Source organism: Mangifera indica, chromosome 8 (genome assembly GCF_011075055.1).
Source record: "Mangifera indica cultivar Alphonso chromosome 8, CATAS_Mindica_2.1, whole genome shotgun sequence".
In the NCBI taxonomy this organism is placed as follows: Eukaryota; Viridiplantae; Streptophyta; class Magnoliopsida; order Sapindales; family Anacardiaceae; genus Mangifera; species Mangifera indica.
Genome location: NC_058144.1, coordinates 3179849 through 3201884, shown reverse-complemented (window position 1 = coordinate 3201884; position 22036 = coordinate 3179849). Strand labels below are relative to the sequence as shown.

General features: G+C 34.0%; 2 protein-coding genes and 1 pseudogene across 4 annotated transcripts; all 3 read right to left on the bottom strand.

Annotated features, from left to right (window-relative positions):
* Positions 1 to 29: 29 nt before the first annotated feature.
* On the bottom strand, positions 30 to 3628 carry LOC123223786 (annotated as a pseudogene).
* Positions 3629 to 4111: 483 nt separating this feature from the next.
* LOC123223783 (kinesin-like protein KIN-14I) lies at positions 4112 to 10022 on the bottom strand. 2 transcript variants are annotated; one of them, XM_044647143.1, is made up of 19 exons: positions 9449 to 10022; positions 8696 to 8862; positions 8457 to 8597; positions 8132 to 8368; positions 7965 to 8036; positions 7773 to 7841; positions 7607 to 7684; positions 7367 to 7498; positions 7182 to 7263; positions 6941 to 7036; positions 6668 to 6841; positions 6463 to 6569; positions 6199 to 6377; positions 5875 to 6036; positions 5540 to 5793; positions 5281 to 5444; positions 5056 to 5187; positions 4487 to 4968; positions 4112 to 4398 (listed from the first exon to the last, which is right to left on the bottom strand). In XM_044647143.1, the coding sequence occupies exons 1-19, from the start codon at positions 9564 to 9566 to the stop codon at positions 4269 to 4271; spliced, it is 2976 nt and encodes a 991-aa protein (XP_044503078.1). In that variant the 5' UTR covers positions 9567 to 10022; the 3' UTR covers positions 4112 to 4268. The 2 variants fall into 2 exon arrangements, with proteins under 2 accessions (XP_044503078.1, XP_044503079.1); XM_044647144.1 differs by having other exon boundaries at positions 5065 to 5187; positions 9449 to 10020.
* A 4943-nt stretch (positions 10023 to 14965) lies between these two features.
* LOC123222518 (nicotinamide adenine dinucleotide transporter 1, chloroplastic-like) lies at positions 14966 to 20320 on the bottom strand. 2 transcript variants are annotated; one of them, XM_044645339.1, is made up of 9 exons: positions 19941 to 20320; positions 19685 to 19780; positions 19377 to 19483; positions 18906 to 18954; positions 18687 to 18796; positions 16275 to 16369; positions 16087 to 16175; positions 15917 to 16011; positions 14966 to 15517 (listed from the first exon to the last, which is right to left on the bottom strand). In XM_044645339.1, exons 1-9 carry the CDS (start codon positions 20008 to 20010, stop codon positions 15281 to 15283), a joined length of 948 nt encoding a protein of 315 aa, XP_044501274.1. In that variant the 5' UTR covers positions 20011 to 20320; the 3' UTR covers positions 14966 to 15280. The 2 variants fall into 2 exon arrangements, with proteins under 2 accessions (XP_044501274.1, XP_044501275.1); XM_044645340.1 differs by lacking the exon at positions 19685 to 19780 and having other exon boundaries at positions 19941 to 20319.
* Positions 20321 to 22036: the final 1716 nt, after the last annotated feature.

Below are 22036 nucleotides of genomic sequence, written 5' to 3'. Positions count from 1 at the left end.
CATTGGGTACTGATTCCCCCGATAAAAAATTTCAAAAAACTTGAATATTTCTATGGACCATTAACGGTAGCTTTGCAAATATGTCAGGAGAAAGGGTACATATGTCAGCAAGAAAGACATCCAATCCTATGAAAAAGATGAAATATTTGCCTCCCTTAAACAAATGATAATTGTTGGTGAAAGTCTGCCATGACTGAAATTGACAGACAAAACAAAAGACAACCAGACAATCATTTTTCCCCTTCGAGGTGTGAACCCCTCCCCACTCCAAAATACAGTGACCACAAAATCTATCGAGGTACATTAATAGTCTATGAAGAGTGTTGAACCCAAACAAATTCCTCGACGTAATTCACACTTGTCTCACAGGAGCCTTCACATGTGTAATACAACTATAGTTGCCCAATCAAGAGAATCCACATCATTCTTTACTTTAAAGTAATAAAGCAGCTGAGGCAAGATCTAAGACCACCATAACAACAGAAAAATCAACCAATCACTTTTACAAATTTCAAATTTGAATTCCATAGGAAAGCACATAAAGGAATGGCACAAAACATGAAAATTAAAAGCCCAAAAATAGAAATGATAAAGGAAGACTTCGTACTCAAAATTGTCAATTTAAAAACCCTTCATTTCCTGTTTTCTTTTTTTTCATGGTTTGATTTGTTTTTTCTTTCACATTGCAAGATTGTATGAGCTTTGAGTGGAACAAAGAAGGCTAGAGTATATTATAGCGCACCTGGAATTCAAAACACCGAGGACCACCACATTAACTGCAATTTGGAATGTCACCCTTTGATGGTCGGCCACTTAACATGGGCCATAGTGCTTCAGCACTGACACTCCTACAATACCTGTTATTTTCATGGATAAAACAAAAAATTAAACAAGGTGAAGGGTGTGTGAGAGTTGGAAATTGTCAGCACGCAGGTATACACTTACACACTCATATATAGAATATCCAAAACTTATACCAATATGTGCAAATGAACCAAAAGTATTGAAATTCAAAATTATTAGATTTAACTTGGCAACGATGACTAAAGGTTAAATACTATTTTATCTATAAACATGTCATTTTGAAAACCACAAGCATCTCATGATTCTCATTACCTTAAAACCTGTTCAGGGGCTTTGGCTATATGCTCTTGGGAAGAGGCCCAACTCTTTTTGTCACCGTCTCCCTAATCAATATCGAAGATTATATGAGATTTATGCAAGATCTCATAACTTCTAATTATGATATTAATGTAGTCAATACCTCAAAATTGTTCATCAATAACTTCATTGTATCATCCATTCCTGCCTTCAATATCAATGAACCAGCATGTTCATTATCTTCAGATATTTCTGTGTCGTAATCACTTTCCTCCTCAATTACAATCTGATACTCTGGCCATAGACTGTTGCTCGCAACTGTTTGCAAATCAAAATCTTAATCAGAAATCAAATCTGGAAAAACGATTTAGATAGATAACCTTCTTAGGAACTTCATATGAACTCCTTTTAACCACCACTGACCTCAGGCCAGTAAGAATAGTGCTGTCTACATTTGAGCACATTCTAGAAGCAAAGTTTCAGGTGTGACATGAGGCCTCATGATTATCTACTCATAAACAGTTAATAATCTAAGGTACTTATATTGGTATCTTATCAACATGCAGGTGTATACTAGGTATATAAGTATTCCATCCAAAGAATTTACTAGCCTATCTGTCTCTCTACTGATGGTTCCCCCATTTGCAAAATTGGAGTGAGAAGAAAGGTTCAGCTGCTGACATTCAATTTCATGACCTGATCGCCAGTGCATGACTCTCAAGATTTAGAAAAAGGAGAGGGGTAGGGGTGTAATTATAAGTGGCACGGATAAAGATTGTCCACAAAAGGAACAAAATCATTCTAAAACTATTTACCTGTGCTTCTGTGAGCAATAATGAACTCTTCTGCAACTACTAGAGACTTTTTCTCCTTTCCAGGTACCACACCAATTACAGAGGGCAACTAAACAAACAAATGGAAACAATTAGCAAATGCAATGAAAAATAAACACGCATGTTTTAAAAAACTACACATTAAAACAAATATCAAGGCCATAGTTGTGTTCTGACAAATACAATAAGTAACTAGTGATTTAGAGAGGTCAAGACTTCATATGGAGGGAAAAGAGAATAATAATGTTTAAATATGTGGACACCATCACAAAACTATGAATTATTTTTCACAAATTATTTAAACTCCATAATTCCTATGTATCACAGATGACCAAATGTGATCCAGATGGTATGTTAAATCGAAGCCATTATAGTATAGTTGACCTTAAAGAACTGCAAGAAACACAATAAAATTATTAGAAAAAAAATTTAGACTAGAATCTACATCCACGTGCACCAGGTTTTTCAGTACCGTCATATTTTGGGGCCTCACTTGAGTCAAAAGGATTAGAGCGTGGTAATTGACAACGGAAGACTTTCACACTTCACAAACCATAATACAATCATAGAAGAGAATATAAGATTACAGAATAAGAAAATCAGATTCAACTCACAGTCATTTTCTTATAATATAACCCAAATAAAAGAATTTGAAAGCAAAAGAATGGTCAAATTTGAGGCAATACCTTCGGGATGGCTTCTCTAGAGGACGTTCCCACTGTTCATGTTGATCTCTAAGTAGACATGACATTGATGGGCACATGAACACAAATAGCGTACGATGAAATGCAGAAGCCTTCCCCAAAATCGGTGCATAAACCTAGGTATTCAAGAGAAACAGAAAGAATTTGATGATATTCATGTAACTTGTTAATTAACATCTACGATAAAAACAAAAAATGGAATTAAACCTGAAGCACAAACTGTAACGGTTCTCCACATATTTCACAGAGACAGGACCTTCCCGATGGTAAATTAACGGGATCCAACCACGCCTAAAAGAAATGAAATGAAATGAAGAATTTTTCAGAACAGAACCTTCGTATAAAATAACTCATATTTTAATCATTCAATAAACTATATGAGAGGAATTACAGGAGGTCCTCCGGCTTTACTAAGGAAAAATGTCGCCAAGAAGAGAGAAGCGAGTTTTTGGCCTCTTTACGAAACCTAATGTTACTGATTCTTGCTCTTCGTCTTCTTCATCATCGTCTTCATCAATATCATCAAATTTATCATCCAGAGTTTCTTGCTCTTGTTCTTGTTCAGCGTCGTCGTCAAGAGAGGTGATTTGGAGTCCCTTCAATTTGTCAAAAGAATCTTCCTTGGCACCACTTTCCATTTTCTCAGGCTGGTTAGATTAGTTTACGAGTTGAAAGCTATATAGTTTTTAAAAATTGATGACGGACACCTGAACTATTCTACTTCTCATGACAGCCTGATGAACGGTTAGAGTTTTGCTAAACCATCAGGGATAACAGGGCTTCGAATTGTAGCTTTCAGAAAAGAGCGGTAAAAATCCAGTACATTTTCTTTTCAAATTAGGCAGTTTAACCACCGAGATATGTGAATTTTATGAGTAAAAAATATATTAATCTTTATTTATATTCTAATTAGCTGAAGGACTATTTTCCATCAGCACTTTGATGGAAATTATCTCTCAATTGTTCTTGAAAAATAGGGTTGTTGCAAAATTCTTTTAAACAAATGCCAAAAATCCAATATATTCTACCATACATTTCATCAAAACTGAAAAAACCACAGTTGAAATTCCAATAAAGAAGCTTCAGATGAAGGATAATTGGGATGGTCAAGAAAGTCCATCACACTAATAACCTACTCGAAGGAACCGTGCAAGGAGCTTTAACAGTCCGGACGGAGATAATGGCATCAAGAATAGAGTAAAATCTGACCATTGATTGAAATAACTAGGAAGAGCCAGTGATGAGTTATTTGGATTTTGGAGCTTAATATTAATAAGCATTTCCATCATGACAGAGAAGGCAGGCGGGGTTGCAGCCATGAAGTGAGCTATTACTATGTTGGCTAAAATAGAGGAGGAAATCATAAAGGTTTTAGCAAAAGTTGTTGCTTCTGGTGTTGATGGTGGTGGTGGTGGTGGTGGTGGTGGTGGTGTTCGTATAGGTTATGTTAGTGTTGTCAGTTTACCCAATAAATTAGAGTTTGGATAACATTCTTGATTTTACTATCAAATTATAAAAATTACAACAAAAGAATGAAAAAACCAATGAACCTTTCTCTTTCTCTAAAGATTTGAAGAAAATCAGAGAAGTGAAAAAAACAATCACCCTTGGACCGTGGGTAACAACACTCCTATTTTCTATTTCCAGTTTTCCGTTTCCCATCAGCAGAAGTAGGCTGCCTCCCACCTCTGTGTAGGGGGACACCAACCCCATTTGCTAGTTTCCTTGAAGGTGAAGGGCCTAGCTTAGGATTCAGGTTCCTGCAACAACGTGACCAAATTAGAAAACAGCTTAACTAGTGAATTCACCAATGATAACAACTGCAGCGGTATTATAATTCATAATTACCTTGTTTCTGGGTTCTTTGATGATCTTAAATTTTGTTTTTTGGCCTTTGAATCAATCCCATTGGTTATTCTTGAAAATTTGGACTGGTTAAATTGCCAAAGCAAATCAGGTTCAGATGAATCACTAGTAGCGGCATCAAGATCCTCTAGATCATCTGAAGTAGCAACATTGAACTGGTTGTTTCCTATGCAGAGTTGTTCTGGATAACTTTTGGAAGCATCTTGGAGATATTTCTGGTAAAAGACATCTGGTGAATGCCCATTATCTGCTTCCCAACATCCAGGAGAGTTTTCAACTCTATTTACAATATCTTGTTTGTTAACCATGACTTTATCTACCCATTCACCTGAGCCTATTTCTTTCTCATCCTCTCCATAATTTTGACTCGGACTAACGACTGGAGGCCATGGAGGAGAATTTGCCAATAGCTCATCAAGGTCAAAGCTTTGCCTCTTCTGATGTAAGGCAGAGTTGGTTTGAACCTACAAAATCAAATTTGATTCTCAAGAGATCAAAACCAAAATGATTTGAATAATATTATTTTTATCCACTGAGGATTGATAGGATACTGGAAGTACCGCTATATCACCCATGGCTTGCCGATAGCTGTTTTGGTCACTGAATATATCTCCAACCTGTTGGTTAGAACTAAAAGGTTGATCTCCTTCTTTCCTTGCTAATGCTGCCTTAAGGCTAGCAATCTGAAAGATAAATAGAAATCTTAGCACAAAAGATTTTAAATTATCAGACTAGTATCACAAGGGAGAAAAAAGGGTAACTGAGACAGCAAAAACCTGTTCTTTCAACTCTTTAACATCTGAACTATCTTTATTCACTCTAGCAGCACCAAGTTCAACAGTGGCAACTCTCTCTGCAAATTTCAGTGTACTTATTGTTTCACCAATGGCATCAGGTTCAGGGCTTATGTGAGCAAACATTAGTGTCTTGGCTTGCCCCCCTGAAAATGGAACCCCAAGGGAGGAGTAATTATGATCAGGAAAACCAAGAAGGAAAGTAGTTCTTTCCTCAATGAAAATATCTGTTTTCAATTACCAAGTGAATCTTGGAGCAATTGTGTGAGTTTGCTGTTTCTGTATGGGACATGTGTGTTCTTTTGTGCAAGAGAAGAGATAACATCTCCTAACGCAGACAGAGATTTGTTAATGTGCTGTGCCTCTTTCAGTCTATCTCCAGTCACTTCAGATTTGTGTACTCTCTCACTTCCTGCCAGATCAACCAGATGCATGCATCCATGATACAACATTCCAGAAGTCAAGTCTCTTCCTTGAACATGCACAGTCAAGCAACTGCAGATGGACAACATAAAAATCAGTCTCGGGAAAAAGATAATGTGAAATAATCATGCAAAGAGAGAAATAAATTATTACCTATGAGAGCGACTACTACGATCATTCAAGGCTGTTGCACCAACTGCACGGTTCTTTTGTCCAAGGTTCATTAGATCAATAACATCAGCTGTTGATGAAACAGGAATAAGACTTGCATCCGGTACATTAAGACCAGCTTGAGAACTGTTGCGAATTTCTAATGTGGCCACAGATTAAGGGAAAAAGCCAGAAAAAAGCCACAGATACCCAATGTAGATTCAAGAAACCACACATGTTTTGTTCTGAGCTGTGAATTGCTCAAAAACCGTGACTTATACAAGATTTTCATAATGACATGGGAAGCAATTCAAATATAAAGGATATCTTTTGTTACTTCCATCAGTAACAAGCAGATCCCTGACTTGCTCATTATAAATCTCCAACATCTGAACCGCAATGTTATAGCGGAACATATCCTTTCTCTGCTCTGCTAGAAGAAACAAATCACCTAATGCTCTGTAATTAACACCTTGACTTTTCTCATTGACCACCTTGGGACCACTCTAAAAATGCAAATAGGAGAGTTTTATCAAAGATCATTTAGAGACTTGTTATCATATTTTGAAATATTTCTCAAGTCAATCGTACCATAGTAAAAGTTTTTCCTGATCCTGTTTGGCCATATGCAAATATACAGACATTGTATCCATCAAGAACTGATCGGATCAGCGGCTGCATATCAGAGAACACCTCCGCTGGAATAAAATATTATAGCAATCTATAAGTAATGTTCAGAATATAGCCAACCTAGGAAGGGAAATACTGAGGGAGGAAGAACCTTAGATGCACTAACCTTGTGTTGCAGATGGCCCAAAAATTTTGTTAAAGCTGAAGGACTTCTGTCCTTGACCATGCTTAGATGGGGTGTTAATTGTGATATTCCCCTCTTCTATATGATCAACAGTGCTCAAATAATTTGACCGTCCAGATAAGAATGGTCTCACTCGACAGTACACGCGGATATTTCCTGGGAAAATGAAAGAAAAGAACAAATTATCCATTGAAGTTGTTAAATACAATATAAACATAAGCACAAACACAGAGCTTTATGTAACCACTTTCTTACCCTTGAGGTCCTGCACCTGATTGTATAGCTTTCGGTTTTCCTCAAGAACTTTGTGATAACCAGAAGCAGCATGAGCTAGACCATGAATATGCAAGCCTATCGATAAGGATAAAAGAAAGATTTAATAACCATGAGACAGTCTTTTTTCATCAATTAACTCCCCAGCTTGCTTTCTCCACAAACACACTACTCTTAAAAAGAAAAACTAAATTAATGCAATATTATATATATGAATTCCTACCAAGATTGTTTAACTCCTCCTTAAATTTCATTTGCATAAACTGCATACCAGCTTTTGTAGCATGAATGGTATGCTTAAGTTCCTGAAATTAAAAAATTAATAAGGTAAACCATAATTTCTCCAATCGATTAAGGAAGCTTCTCAAGGAAAATAGGTGGCGTAGAAGCATCTAAACTTTATTTTACCTGAATGTCTCTTTGTTGCTGATCAAAGATCATTTGCTGTTTTAGTGACTGACTTTTTAGTTCCTCATCAGGAATGTAATTTTTATGTACACTTTCCTCTTTCTTTGTGACTTTGAACTGTTTGTCATGCAACTGAATCATCATAGAAAGACGAAAAAGCATTAGAATTTTGAGTTACATGTTTATTGATAATAGTAACCCCATGGGACCTGATCACAAGGCAAAAGACTAACAGATCACCTTTTTATCAACAATGGCAGATTTCAACAGAGACTTGCCATGAGCAGCAGCTACATCTTTTGGGGCTGTTTTCAGCTTCTAGTTACATAAAAAGAAAAGATAATTAATTAGATGAATCCATATTCTAAAATGAATTCATTGATTTAAAAAAAAAAAAGTTGCATACTTGTTCAGATTGCCTTGCAATGCGGTGCTCAAACTCCTCCACTAGCTTGCTTAGCACAGATTCCACCAACTATTCAAGCAGAAGATGACATGAATAAGTAACAGCTAAAACAGTGATAAAATATTAGCAATTATAGCTGCAGTAGCTCTAAACATTGTGGGTTTAATGGAAAAACAAATTACAAAACTTTACCATTGGAACTTCTTCAGGCTTCTTATCTAAAAGAACCGCACGAACAAGCATACTCAATGAACCAGAACTTAACTGCAAAGAATCATATGAAGAAGTTATAAGCGGTTCCTATCTCACCCTTTAAATTGAAATACCGCTGGAAATTTAATACAACTAAGCTTGCCAACCATTTTATTAGAGTCCAGGTCAGAAGAGTGAGGATTTAAAGCCTTTTCGTTCATTGATGAGGTTTTCGACAAGGAATTCGTGAATGGATCTGTATTTTTTCTCACAAAAGTTTTACCCAATGTAGTAGATTTTATATTTCCACCAAATTTCCATACTCCATTACCACCTGTCTGTTTCCACTCGCTGAAGGATTTAAGTGCCAGCACAGAACTCACAACCCTTGCCGACTTCCCACCCTGAAAATTTAGTGAAGGATGAGAAACAGAAGACATTTACTAGATCATAATAGCATTTTCTGTTCTTTCCTTGAGCTATAAGACATACTTGTTCAAGATCAGAAGCCTCAAAAGTAGGGAGCCCCAACTCTTGTGCTGCCACAAGGAAATTTCTGACATTTTCAAAGTACTGAAATGCAGACAACGCTGCTCCATCAGGAATGAGAACAGCCTCGGGACTTTCGACTACCTAAACACAATGATAAAAATCAAATCATTCAAAAATAGATTAATAAACAAACGACAAGAGAGAGAGAGAGAGAGAGAGAGAGAGAGTTTAAGTTTTACCTTAGGCACGGCACCAGGTTGAATTTTGTTTAAAGCATTGCAAAGGATAATCCCGCTTCTCAATCCAAGCCTAAACTCTTCCTCGGAAGGCTCAGCTGGCAAATCTTTAGCCGCAACAACTCCTACCATTTTTCTTAGCCATCCGGCGGCTTCATACCTTCTTGAGGCTGTGAAACAAAAATCCTTTTTGTAATAACTAGAAAATTCTATGATTGTCAAAATCTCCAAATTTTAAAATCCATCCACAGGTGTCCTAGTAGAGTGTAAAACACAGAAGGATCAATCACTCGAAAATGTTTTACTACAGAGATAATAGCATTGTAGATGGATGCCCACATTGTTTCAGTGCCCCCCTTAGAGAACGCACTGAAGATAATAGTTTTATTAAAGGAAATATAATTGGAATTCTGATGATAATTTAAAAAAATCAAACCGGAAATAGAAATTAGCTCCCGTTTGGCTGCCGAGAAAACATGAGGCAAAAATATTTGAAAAAGTTTCTATTCAATAACGAAATCCACTGCAATGCTGCAGCTCAGCCGCATTGTAAAAATCAAGTCAATTAAAATTAAGATTTTATTTTAGAGGTCCCAAAAATTCCTGAATCAATTGCTTTCTTGGGTATTCTAAGCAATTTATCTTAGCATTGAGAGCTACCATAATTGACAGAAGATCAGACACCGACACACCGTACAGAACATAAAATTTCACACACATTCAAAACAAAAGTTGAATAAAAACAAAAGAGAGTACCGGCTTCCTCAGCCTTTCTAGACTCCAAATCAAGATCCCTCAATCTATTGCCGTGTTGTTGCAGTACATCTTCCACTACTGAGGCCAGCGAAAAAGTTAACGTTCCTTCTCCAGCCATCTCACAACGATTTCACTTCTTCCACTCAAAATTCCACCATCACTTCCAAACGAACAGGCGAGATCGGAGAAGAGAGAGACAAAATCTAAAGACCGGAGAGGAGGAATTGGCCTTTTGATCTTTTAGTGCTGTTTGCTGTGATGGATACTAATTCACTTGCTCATAATCACATTCTTCATGACCTTTTGCCGTCTCTCTTTTTTCTCAAAACAAAGTAGAAAGCTGTCTCTGCTTTATACTCTTACTCCCAATATCCGTAATCCGAACCTCTCTCCGAACCTACTGCCTTCAAAACTCAACTACAATAAAAATCTATTTATTTTCAGAGAACGGGGCAGGTTCAACTGTTTACAGAGCGCGTGTATTCACGATTACCTAAGGTTGATGACACTAGAATCACATAGACTTAACGCCACCCACTAGATTCTCTGTAATTAGATTCATGAAACCTAAGAGTTGGAATGTATTTATGGAAAGTAGTAAATGTTAATTAGAGAGATACAACAAATTGCGCCAAATTAAGCATAAAAATTCCATCCTCTACGCAAAATTTCACATTTTAATAGTCTTCACCGGTAAAATCTTGTTATGGGTGAAAAATGGTATATACTGGTGGTGGTTAAGTTTTAAAGCCAAGAAATTGAAAACGAAGAAGCTAACGTTCTAACAATCTAATATTTTAACATAAAAATGAGTGATCATTTTGGTAGGCAATCTGCACCTTTCAAGCGGTGGAAATGGTGGGTGAAAACGGTTACCAACCTTATTTATTTAACCAGATCATGATCTTGCAATCTAAGTAAGATCATTATTTTTTTTTCTAATTTAGTTATTTTTCTGTTACAGTGAGTGGATTTACATCCACTCCAACAACTGTGGAACTCATTACTGTTAGGGACCTTTGGTTTAAATTATACTTTATTATTAAAATTGAAATATATTTATTTTGAAGATTATTAAATATAAATTATTATTATTTTTGATAAAAAAGAATAGGTATAAATAATTATTATATTTAGTTAGAAGTAATAAAAAAATATTAATATATTATTTTGTTTAAATGCTCTTAGGTATAATTATTTTAAAATATTTTTTATATTATTTGTTATATTAATTGAAAATGAGATTATTTTTGTCTTTGGTAATCTTAGTAATATTTCAATAACTAAGATGAAAATAGTAACAGATTACTCTTTATATTATCTGTCACATCACTATTAGTAATAAAATATTATCAGAATCTTTTATTACTTATGAACCAAACAAAATAATATAAGTAATGAAAGATAGATTATCAAAGTAATTTTTCAATCTTTTAAGTCGAACAACCTCTTAGACTCATCTTAAATTACCAATACTAAATAGTTTTCACATCAAAATTATCCTAGTATCTTTTATTTAATTTTCTTTTTATTATGTTCAAAAAACTTGAGAAAATAAAAATAATTTTGTTATTAAAATTGTTTACTAATTTATTAATCTAAACTAAATTAAGATGACAATATAAGATTAAATTTATATTTATATATATATATATATATATATATGGTCAAACTGTGATTTTAGGGACCAATCTTACCATCAATATTACTGGTGAAATTTGAATTCTATATTGCTTGAATACCTCTTGCCTTGTTTGTCACTCAAACCATTTCCTGAATGCTCCTTTAAGGTCAACGAAAAATTGAGTAGGGGGGAAACCTTAATCTTTTGAACCCAAGGGCAAGCAGTGTACGAATGATATGACCTTCAAATTGGAGGGCAAGTGTAACCATTGTTGCTTCAACGTTCAAAAAATTCAAATAAACGGTTCGGTGCCAAAGCTAACAGGTTTGGGTACCATAAAGCCCACGTAGATCGTGCCGCTTTTTGGGGCCCACTTAGCGGCGTTCGGAAGGCTTTCAATATTTCACATAAAGTTAACAGTAGCTACATGGCTTGTGGAACATGTTTTCTCCCCACCAGGTGCTTAAGTCACTGTTCACATACTCGAAAGCTTGAAAAGTTGAAAGAATTGTTTTTTTACCAATTTTAATTCAATTTTAAAAATATAAATATTTAAATATTTATTTATTTTTAAAAAATCATTAAATATAAAAATAAAATTATTATTTTATAATAATATTAAAAAATATATTATTTTATTTTTTAAAATTTAAAAATTAATATTTTATCTCATGTTTAAATTTTAAAAAATAATTTTTTTATTATAAATTTTTTCTTTATCTTTCTCTTCATTCATTAACCGCTAACATGGTATGTTGTTTGGCCACAAGTTGTCATCCAAATTAGATGGTAAAGTATTGTCTAAATTTAGACAATGTTTGTTATTTTTGAAAGATTTTGTCTTATTTCTTCACCGTTCATCAGAAAAGATAATTAGATTTCAAATTTAATATCTTTAGAAGAAAAAGTGAATTTTTTAAAATTTAATCTAAAAAAAATTAATTTTTTAAATAAAAAAATAATATTTTAATTATTTTAATATTATTAATAAAATAATAACAATACCTTTTAATTTTAATAAAAAATTTATAAATATGTCCTAATATATATTAAAACTCAGATAAGTCTTTAGGTTTTTATTAGCCGGGGTATATATTTGTCATTTTTGGGTGGGATATTGTCCTTTGCCTGGTTAAAATTCTTAACCTTTGGACATGTTCTACATTTTATAATTCAGAAACACACGCTCGTCAAAGCACGTAAAGTATCTTGTGGTCAATAATATGATAAATAAAAGGGAATGAAAATTTTAGTAAAATAATATATAATATGAACGTTGGTTATTTGTGGAAGTCATGCAATTGAATAAGTTTCCAAATAATGGGGAAATTCAATAGTAATAAATAATAAGTACTCATAATGGAAAGCTTTAATAGGTAATATTTGCAAGTGGCATTCTATGTTAGAAATGATTCCAAGCTAAAGGTAAAATATGGTTAAAAACAAAAAATAATAATAATAATAAGAGAGAAAATGGTTGGAACTGACTACTGAGAATTGTTGGATTAATGGTTGCTTCTTTATGAATCATCATGTGAACCCACAGTCATGGCAATTGTAATGGTGATGCTTATGCTGGGTCTTCTTAAAATGATTATATTAATGAAAGGAAAATGTTAAGTGCACGTCACTTTCTGTTGCAGGAGGTGGGAATGTGAAGGTGGAAAGCCACATCAAATAAACAAGTCACATGCTTATCCTATGAATTTGTTGGTGTTAGGTAAGGAAATTTTGCCCTAAAGATTATGTAAAATGTAATTAATTAAGGCTTGTAAGTTAAGAAAAATAAATACTTTCCATTAGTAATAAAAAACCCCAAAAAAAAAAAAAAACAGTTTTTAGCACCAAAACAAATGTTTAGTGGTGGATTCGTATTTATCAATTGTGACCCAAAACCAAAAAAGATTGAAAGATTATTAGAACGGATTGAGGTAGCCTTAACAAGGCTAATTGACCCTAATTGATTTAAAAAAAATTTTAAATATAATTTTTAAATTTAATTAGTTTCATTTAATTTTGAAATATTTTTATATATAACTTTCAAAATTTTATTTGACCCATATTATTTTTTTTATTGATTTTTATATATTTTATTTTTATTCAACCTTTAACCTATTCAATTTTATTCCTGGGTCAGTTACTTCTTGCCATTTACTAATACACAGATACTAAAAGGGTAAAAGATGATGCCACAGCCACATAGTAAAATAATCAATGCCTGCCCATGTTGTGTTAATAGGCAAAAGTTAAAGCACCCATAATCATTACAATGATTAATGTTAGCTGGCTAGAATGTAAAGAGTTTAATTGAGGAAACTTAATTGCCTTGGATCAATTCAATCCACTCTGGAAAAGCAAACTCCACAGCAAATCTAAGCCTTAATTTTAAAGAATAGGCAGCTTGTTCAGAAACCAACAATGCCAGAAGTATCCAAAGAAGTGGGCGTGTGTCTGCATATAATAGAAAAAACTAAGAGAAGAAAGATCATCATAGGTGGTTCGTCCTTTAAAATTTAGAAGTGGGGCTTATATACCGACTGCTAGCATTCCCTAAAATCATGAAAGCCTTGCACTCCTATTTCTTTTAATGCCCTCTATTGTGATCTTTTATGTGGAACCGACCAAACTATCATGGAAGTTGAGAGGGCAGCCCTTTGTTCCTCTCTGCCATGCCTTGTAAATTATTATCAGCTTCATTTTGTTTCTGATATTTCAGCATCACCCACTAAAAAATCAACAAACAAAACAGCTTTCATTTCCACCACACCCTATCCTCTCCCAAAATATTAATAATCTGCTGAGTATGACAAGATGAAGCTGGAATTAAGATTTCGGAAGAATTTCCTGTTATATTTGATACATGCTTAGGTATGTTGTTCCAAATATCACAACTAATCTGTCAAATTTGTTGTTTTTTTTTTTTTTAATAACAACAAAATCCCAGTTGATAAGAGAAAGGGAAAGATTTTCTTTTAAGGAAGATTCACTAAATGGGTCTCTTTAACTTGTCTAAATCTTGTCAAAGGAATAACTTTCTTGGCTCATGAGCTGTCACATACTCTAACCATGGAGATTTCCCCCTTATTAGTAGTCTTATTACTGGCAATATGATGTAAAGATAAACGATTTTTCTCATCAAAGTCCATATGTTTTAGTCCGGAACTTTTGAGTGGGGTATGCTATTAAAGGGCATCTAATTCAATGCTATCATGGGATAAGAGTTCTTATATCAGCAAGAATAATGTAGCATATTTTGTTAAGAAAATCCTCTAAATTGTCCATTTTATCAAGAAAAAAGTATTGCACGATAGGACAAGTTTGGTGATCCAAAAGGTCTTTCCAATTGGACAACTCAACATGCTAAAGCTAAAGGTGGTGGTGACAAAGTAAGAGAATTTCTATGTCTACCACAAATCACAGATACTTGTCCATAACTAAGTTTATATTCCTCCTAGAGGGAACATTTGAACATGGCTGATGTGCAAATACACATCTCTATCATGAATGACTGAACTGACCCAAGCTTAGCTGCAACTAAGCTACCTAAATGAGCCTAAAAAGTTCTCTGTTTAATTGATAAACATAGCCTAAAAAGTTCTTTCTGTTTAAATGATAAGCCTTCTCCTCCTCCCCGAAGAATGAATTGTCTTCCCAACAACAACAGCAAGCCCTTTTGGACTTAAAAACCTCCCTTGGACAAAAGAACATACACAAATATAAGCATCTACTCACATCTCAAGAGAACAGATGGGTTGTGATTGCATGTATGGTTTTATTTTTGAGTACATAATTGAATATATGAATAATTTGTCATTATATAATTAAATCATTTTAAATTAAATATAAAATAATACTCGCTCATATAATAACATATCCCTGCAAGAGATAAGGGCTCGCAATCAAGATTTATGCCAGAGCAAGATTTATTCAACAATCCTTACAAAAAATGTTGTGCTAATAAATGCCTAAATTGTACCTTATCGCCATCATCAATGTTGGTATAACATATTTGTTGCAACCCTTGGATGAAGGAATAGTGACTACAAGATCTGAGAATGTTGCTAAAACCTACCAGACACAGTTATAATACACCAGGAAAATAGAAGCTATATTCACCACCAAGCAATTTACAGCTGGTTAAATTAACCTTCTCTTCTCAGAGGATGCATTATACTGAATGTTACATCTTCTTTGCGTATGGTTTATCTTCATCCTGTGTTAGGATGTGGATCAGGAGGATAAAGAGATGCAAGAAACCGGTGAATCATCTCAAAGCTGGTAAATGTGATAACAGCAGCTGGGGTTGTCCTGAGAAGATTGGTTGCACACCCTCGATAAAAACCTGGTACACCTTCTTGATGAAACACTTTCTTAATACAATCAACCACACCTGAGTACCGCTTCTCAGTGTGGTGGCCTTGTTCTTGAAGCCTTGAGCGTACCACCTATACCATTTCAAAATTCAGACTGCTGTGAAGATAAGTCATTGAAATGGTGATGAATCAATCACCCAAAATTGCAATTTTTATCTTGCCTAGGCTCTATAGAGTGTCTTTATGTCAGATTTCCATTGAAACAATAACTGAGGAGAAAGTTTGTAAATAAATAAGGGGATTTTATGAAGGTTTAAAAGAAACATCATTTTAGAACATATGCAAAATGTAAGCCTCTCTTTTCCCAAGAAATCTTGAAAAGATTTGAAATGAGGCCCAAGAAGATGAGTGTAATGCCATTGGACAAACTACTTTTGGATTGGGGGGTTTCAAGTCAATAGTTTCTAAATTAATAACAATATTAGAAAGTATGAGAAACTCCCAAAATCATGAAAAAATAGGTCATCATACCTCATGTGGATAAGTCAACGTGGATGCAAATATTTTAGAGATAGATGAAGCAACTGCAACATCACGTGCACCAAGTTTATCCTTCGTAGTATTATCTGATATGAACACATTCAATCAAACAGAGAATTTTCTTTGATAAGGTTGCAACAAAAATACAAGAAGAAATTTACCTTGGCTGGCCAAATACATTTTGATTTTTTCATATGTTGGGAACTGAATGGCAACATGACTTATACCAGCCAAGGCAGGTAAAAGACCGCTGTTCATCACACAATACCACAGACATCAATAAGCTTAATTAGTTAATTCTGAAAAGATTATGACCATGATTTAACATTAACGAATGATGATACAAAACCTGTACAACCCACGAATACCCTCCTCATGAGCTATTCTCCTTAAAGCAGACAATGTACTCCTATATGGCACCACACCTGCTCTCATTCCTTGGGTCTGCAGGAAAAAGAGACAAATGTGATGCTCTGTAGATGATTAATTCCAATACAATAAAGTAAGAATAATTCTAGCTTGTATCATCATCATAATTGGTAAGATAAGATGTTCAAGGATTCATGAACATCATGGCTTCAACATATGACAATTTTGACACCATGTTAGAGAAGACATTCATAAAGATATTTTGCCATTTGAGAGAAGAAATAATTCTCGATGATATTATTCATGGTGAATTACAACATTTATATAATTGGTATGCAACCTATATTAATTTGGTATACATTTCTAAAAAGAAAACTAAATTCCTAAACTAAAGGATTTACGTATCCCTATTTTTGTAACTACACATCTATCTTTAACTCACTTTCCTAAAGTAGCTATATCATCCCATCTTGAGATTATTCTGACCCATGATTTTCAATACTCCCCCTCAACCTGGTTTAAATATGTTGATCATTCCCAACTTGTTTATTCATACTTCAAAACTAGGTTTTGAAAGACTCTTTGTGAGGATATCTACCACCTGTGGCTTTGTCAGAAGATATGTCATACATACACTCCTGTTATCGATCTTTTCCTTAATTGTCGATCCTGACATGCTTTTTTTGTCATAATGCGTTAGATTATGAGCAATGTTCACTGCAACTTTGTTGTCACAATAAAATCTTATTGGATTCTCAATTGGAATCCTTAGTTCTTCCAATAACTGAATTAACCAAATTACTTCACACATTCCATAAGCAACTGCTCAAAATTCTGCCTCAATACTACTCCGAGCTACAACTGGTTGTTTTTTGCTTCTTCATGTTACTAAATTTCCCCAAACACAAGAACAATATCCACAGGAGAATCAGATGGTCTACACCCTAAAATTCCAGTTTCTTGTTACAAGTCCAGAATTTATTTCCTTTAAGAAATTGAGATCTTAGCTCAACTTCCTGCTACCTCCACGCGTAAGAAATATTTAAGAGTTCTTAGATCCTTTAGTTCAAACACTCTACCGAGATACACTTTTTGGGTCTTAATTTTTTTGAGGTCATTTTTGTCACAATAATGTCATGGACAGAAACAATCAGAATTGCAATTTTACCACTTCCTGTGTGTTTTATAAGCAAAGTATGATCAATCTGAGCTAGTATGTAGCCGTGGTGTTTTCTAACTGCAGTGAATTTGTCGAATCAAACTCAAAAGGATTGCTCGAGGCCATAAAGTGATTTTTTTAGTTGGCATACTGTATTTTCATCTCTTATAAATCCTAGTGGAAAATCCATATATACTTCCTCATGGAGATCCCCATTGAGAAATGCATTTTTTATATCTAGTTATTTCAAAAGTTTGTTGCAATGGAGGGTAGTACTCTTACAGTATTAAGTTTGACAACTCAAGCAAAAGTTTCTTGGTAATCTAAACATAGGTCCATGTGATCCCTTTTGCATCTAGTAGTGCTTTGTACCTGTCTATGCTTCCATCTACATTATGTTTAACTAGAAACACCCATTTGCACCCAACAATTTTTTTCCATCCGGTAAATCTACAATCTCCAATGTACCTTTTTTTATAAGAGCATTTACTTCTTCAAAAATAGTCTTCTTCCAATCTGAGTTTGTGAAAGCTTCATATATGTTCTTTAGGATCTCAGCCTTTGAAATATTTGAGACAAAAGCCCAAAAGGTAGGAGATAGTCTATCAAATGACACAAATTAAGATATAGAATGTTGGGTACATGATCTTACTTCTTTTCTCTTGAGAGAAGAAATACTTCCCACGATATTATTCATAGTGAATTACAACATTTATATAATTTGTGTACAACCTATATTAATTTGGTATACAATTCTAAAAAGAAAACTAAATTACTAATTTCCTTAATTGAAAATTCTACATATCTTTATTTTTGTATCTACAAATCTATCTTTTACTCATTTTTCTAAAGTAGCTATATTATCCCATCTTAAGATTATTTTGATCCATAATTTCCTACATATATCATTTAAACTTATAATAATTCTTCCTCCCATACCGTGTTCTGTAAAACTTTAGTCATGACCAGTATGAACCTTTCTTTTTGGAGTGTAAGGGTGATCATCTTGGACAAATGCATAGAGTTTTATTATCAAGAAACCAATCCACTTATGATGTTACATAATTTCATTAAAAGAGAGAGAGAACTAAAAGCAACTTATCAAAAGCAACAAACCACAAGTCAATAGAAAGAGAATTGGACTTCCATTAAGCTACTAGCATCACATCTCTATCAATTTTCATATAATGTTCCTATATAGAATATATAAAGAGAAGAAACTGGGATATGCACCTGAAGTCTTGTCTTCACAACCCAAAGAGGATTTGTAGCAATGGTTGTTGCAGCTCCAGCACCAGAGGCAGCTATCATGTTAGCGCCTATAGAAAGATGATGATTCTCATCTACATATGCAGCCACAAGACAATATTGTTACAAAAGTTCGAGTGCAGAAACAAAATATCAGTTAAATTGGTCAATCTCCATGATGAAGGCAATAAGTCAACCACTAACCATCAGTGTTAAGAAAGCTTTTAAGCTGCTCATAAATTGTAAAATAGACCTGCAAAAGGTTATTACATCACATCAAGTGTTAGCAAAACTAAATCCCAAAAAAGAAGACAAAAGATGAGAGCGGTAAAGTGAAAACAGTTTAATACACATGTAACATAATAATTCAGAACTAAACAAGTGACTCCCCAGCTACTTTGTCTTCTAAGACTAAATGACTAGTTATGAAAAGCCTAGTAAGTAGTAACTCAAACCAGAATGTCTGCAAGATACATATGAATTTTTTTTTAGAAGAAGGAACCATACAACAAGATAAAGCATAGATAGAACTAAAACAAAGAGTTGCAAAAAAGAATTGGAATAGATGCATCAAAAAGTATATTGAGTGACCAAAATTATTATCGACATGCCCAATAAATCACTAACAAGTAATAACCACAGGTTAGAATCAAAACAGTGGAAAGCCATACTCACCGCCCAGTTAGGAAGTAACGCCAGCACCGTGGGAGAGAGCCCACGGTACATACCACGTAACCCCTCCTTGTGAAATATTTGTACCAAAGTACCAACTATCAGACTACCTGCTCAAACCAGAAACTTTCAAATAAAAGACCAAAGACCATAAAACCCAACTAAAATTCATGAGCAACAAGAAGCACCATGAACCTGCTAAGATATAATTAGAATTTGACATAAACCAACCAAATAAAATGCCAAAAACAAAAAAAAAACCACTGACATTTACAAAGGAAAAGACAATACACGTGTAGGCATTGACATACCTTTGATATTTTCATTACCGAGCTTTGGAAGCCCATGAACTTGAAACCTAGTTTTTATAACATCTAATGGACAAACAAACGTAGCAGCAATAACTCCTGAACAAAATTTTCCGACAATTTAAAAAATAGCGATAATCATTAAGCAATCCCAAAACAGCCTAAATATTATCGTATACTTAAAGCATAGCAGAAACATAATGCAGATCCAAACAATCAATCAATCTGCCTTCTATATATAAATAAGAAATCTACATACCGGCAGCGGCACCGGAGGCAGCATTACAGAGAAGGCCCCTGGCATTAGAGGCATGAGAATCGGCGGGCATTTGAAAAAAGCGAAGAAATATAAAGAATCAAATAGAAGGCGGCGAGTTGAGCGAAAATTTTGAAGGAGTCCTCTCTGGAGAGGGAGATCGAGGCGAACCAGAGTGGCATGGCAAGATGGTAAAGTTGGGTGTATATGAATGGAATGGTGGAGTTAAGGCTGGGTTTAGCGTTTAATGAGGCGTGGTTCAGTCAACGGAGGATGTCGATAAGATTGAGGCAAAGCAAAGGGTGACGTCGATGAGATTGTAAGTCGCCATGAAATTCAGGAGTAGGAAATTCATTTTTCTTCTTATTTTGTTTTTATTTTTTAGCACAATATTTATAGTAATAAATTGGAATGAACGAAGCACTATTATTGGTATTTATATTAATCATTTTATTCTGGAAAAGAAATTAAGGAAATTTTTTTTTAATTTTTTATATAATATATTAAAAAAAAAAAACTTTGATGCGAGTTTGAGCCGTCGGCTTAAACAATCAAGTAACTTCCAAGCATTTCCGTCCAATTCCACGGCCGAAAAGGACAATAACATATAAACATAGACGGATTGGTTGGATTTTCAGGCACGTGATTATTAGTGATGTTATTTTAATGTAATTGACAACAAAGTGATCACAATTTGTCACCGATTTGGAAAAGTCATTGTCTACATGACATGGCTGATGGGTGATGACGCCTGTCCAATGTCCATATCTTTGAATTGGAGATACAGTCAATTGCCTTAAGGGAATAAATTAGCCAATATTAATATCTTTTTATATTTTCAAGCAAACAGTGGACAACTCTGCCTATCCCACAGACGCTAAAATCCAACAAAAAGATGGGTGTTGTTTTTTCATCTTTACCTTGCGCCTCCAAGGAGTCTTGAAAATGAAAGGGACAATTGTTTTTACGCCCAAAACTGTTTAAACCTACGGCATACGAAAACGTGTGGTTCTGAAGAATCGGAGAGTTATGTTCTTAAACAACTTCAATGCTCCATGCACCAACACTTTGTTCTCAATGTCAACCACATGATTGTCCAATCGGTCAATGACTCTCTCTGATTCTGATTTCTGTGATACATATGACCATACTTGGATGACCAGGCTAGAAAGCCTGAGACTAATTTTCCTTTCCTTGTTGACATGTAGATCAAGTCTTGACGAACCATCGGACTCGGGTTTCCGCATTCCAACTCATGTGATGAAGCAGAAAGTGTCCACTGATTAACTAACCAGCCAGTAATTGAGGTTTTACCTTGCCATTTGGATTCCAGTCCAAATCTTATATATATATATATATATATATATATATATATATATATATATTTTAATTTAAACATGTGACAAAATAAATAATAAAAGATATTGAATACATTTTGAAATAAAATCCTACTAAAGGATGACTTAAAAAATTATTCAAGTAATTTTCACAAAAAATACTAACCTAAAAGCACATTAAATTTGACCTTCAATACCTCAATTTTTTCTTTTCATCCTTTTCATTTTCTCTTAACATCTATAATTTATTTTTCTTTAACTCAATCTTAAAATTATACTTGTGACAGTTAAAAAATTTTAATATTCATCTATGATCTAATTACTTTTAAATTTTTCTGTTAGAAATGTTGGAGACTCGAATAAAAAATATAAAAAAACAGTTTAACATCTAATAAACTTGAGTAAAAATAAGTGGCATATAAGTGTGTGGATTAAACTTTAACATAAACCAATTGATTTTGTATAATAGAGGTTTCAATTTTTACATATGTAAGTCCAATATATATTTTCAACATTATATCAGAGTACGAGCTAAACGACGAGTTTAATAACCTAAGTGTTTTTTGATACAAGTGACAACGTACCCAGCCAAAAAACCAATTGAGCTGAAGGATAGATCTAACACCCTAGGTGGTTGTACTTAAACAAGGGTGTTGAAAATAAAAAAGAAAGAAAGAAACTTCACATCTAATAAACTTGAGTAAAAATGAGTGGTATATAAGTGTGTAGATTGACCCTTAACATAAGTCAATTGGTTTTGTA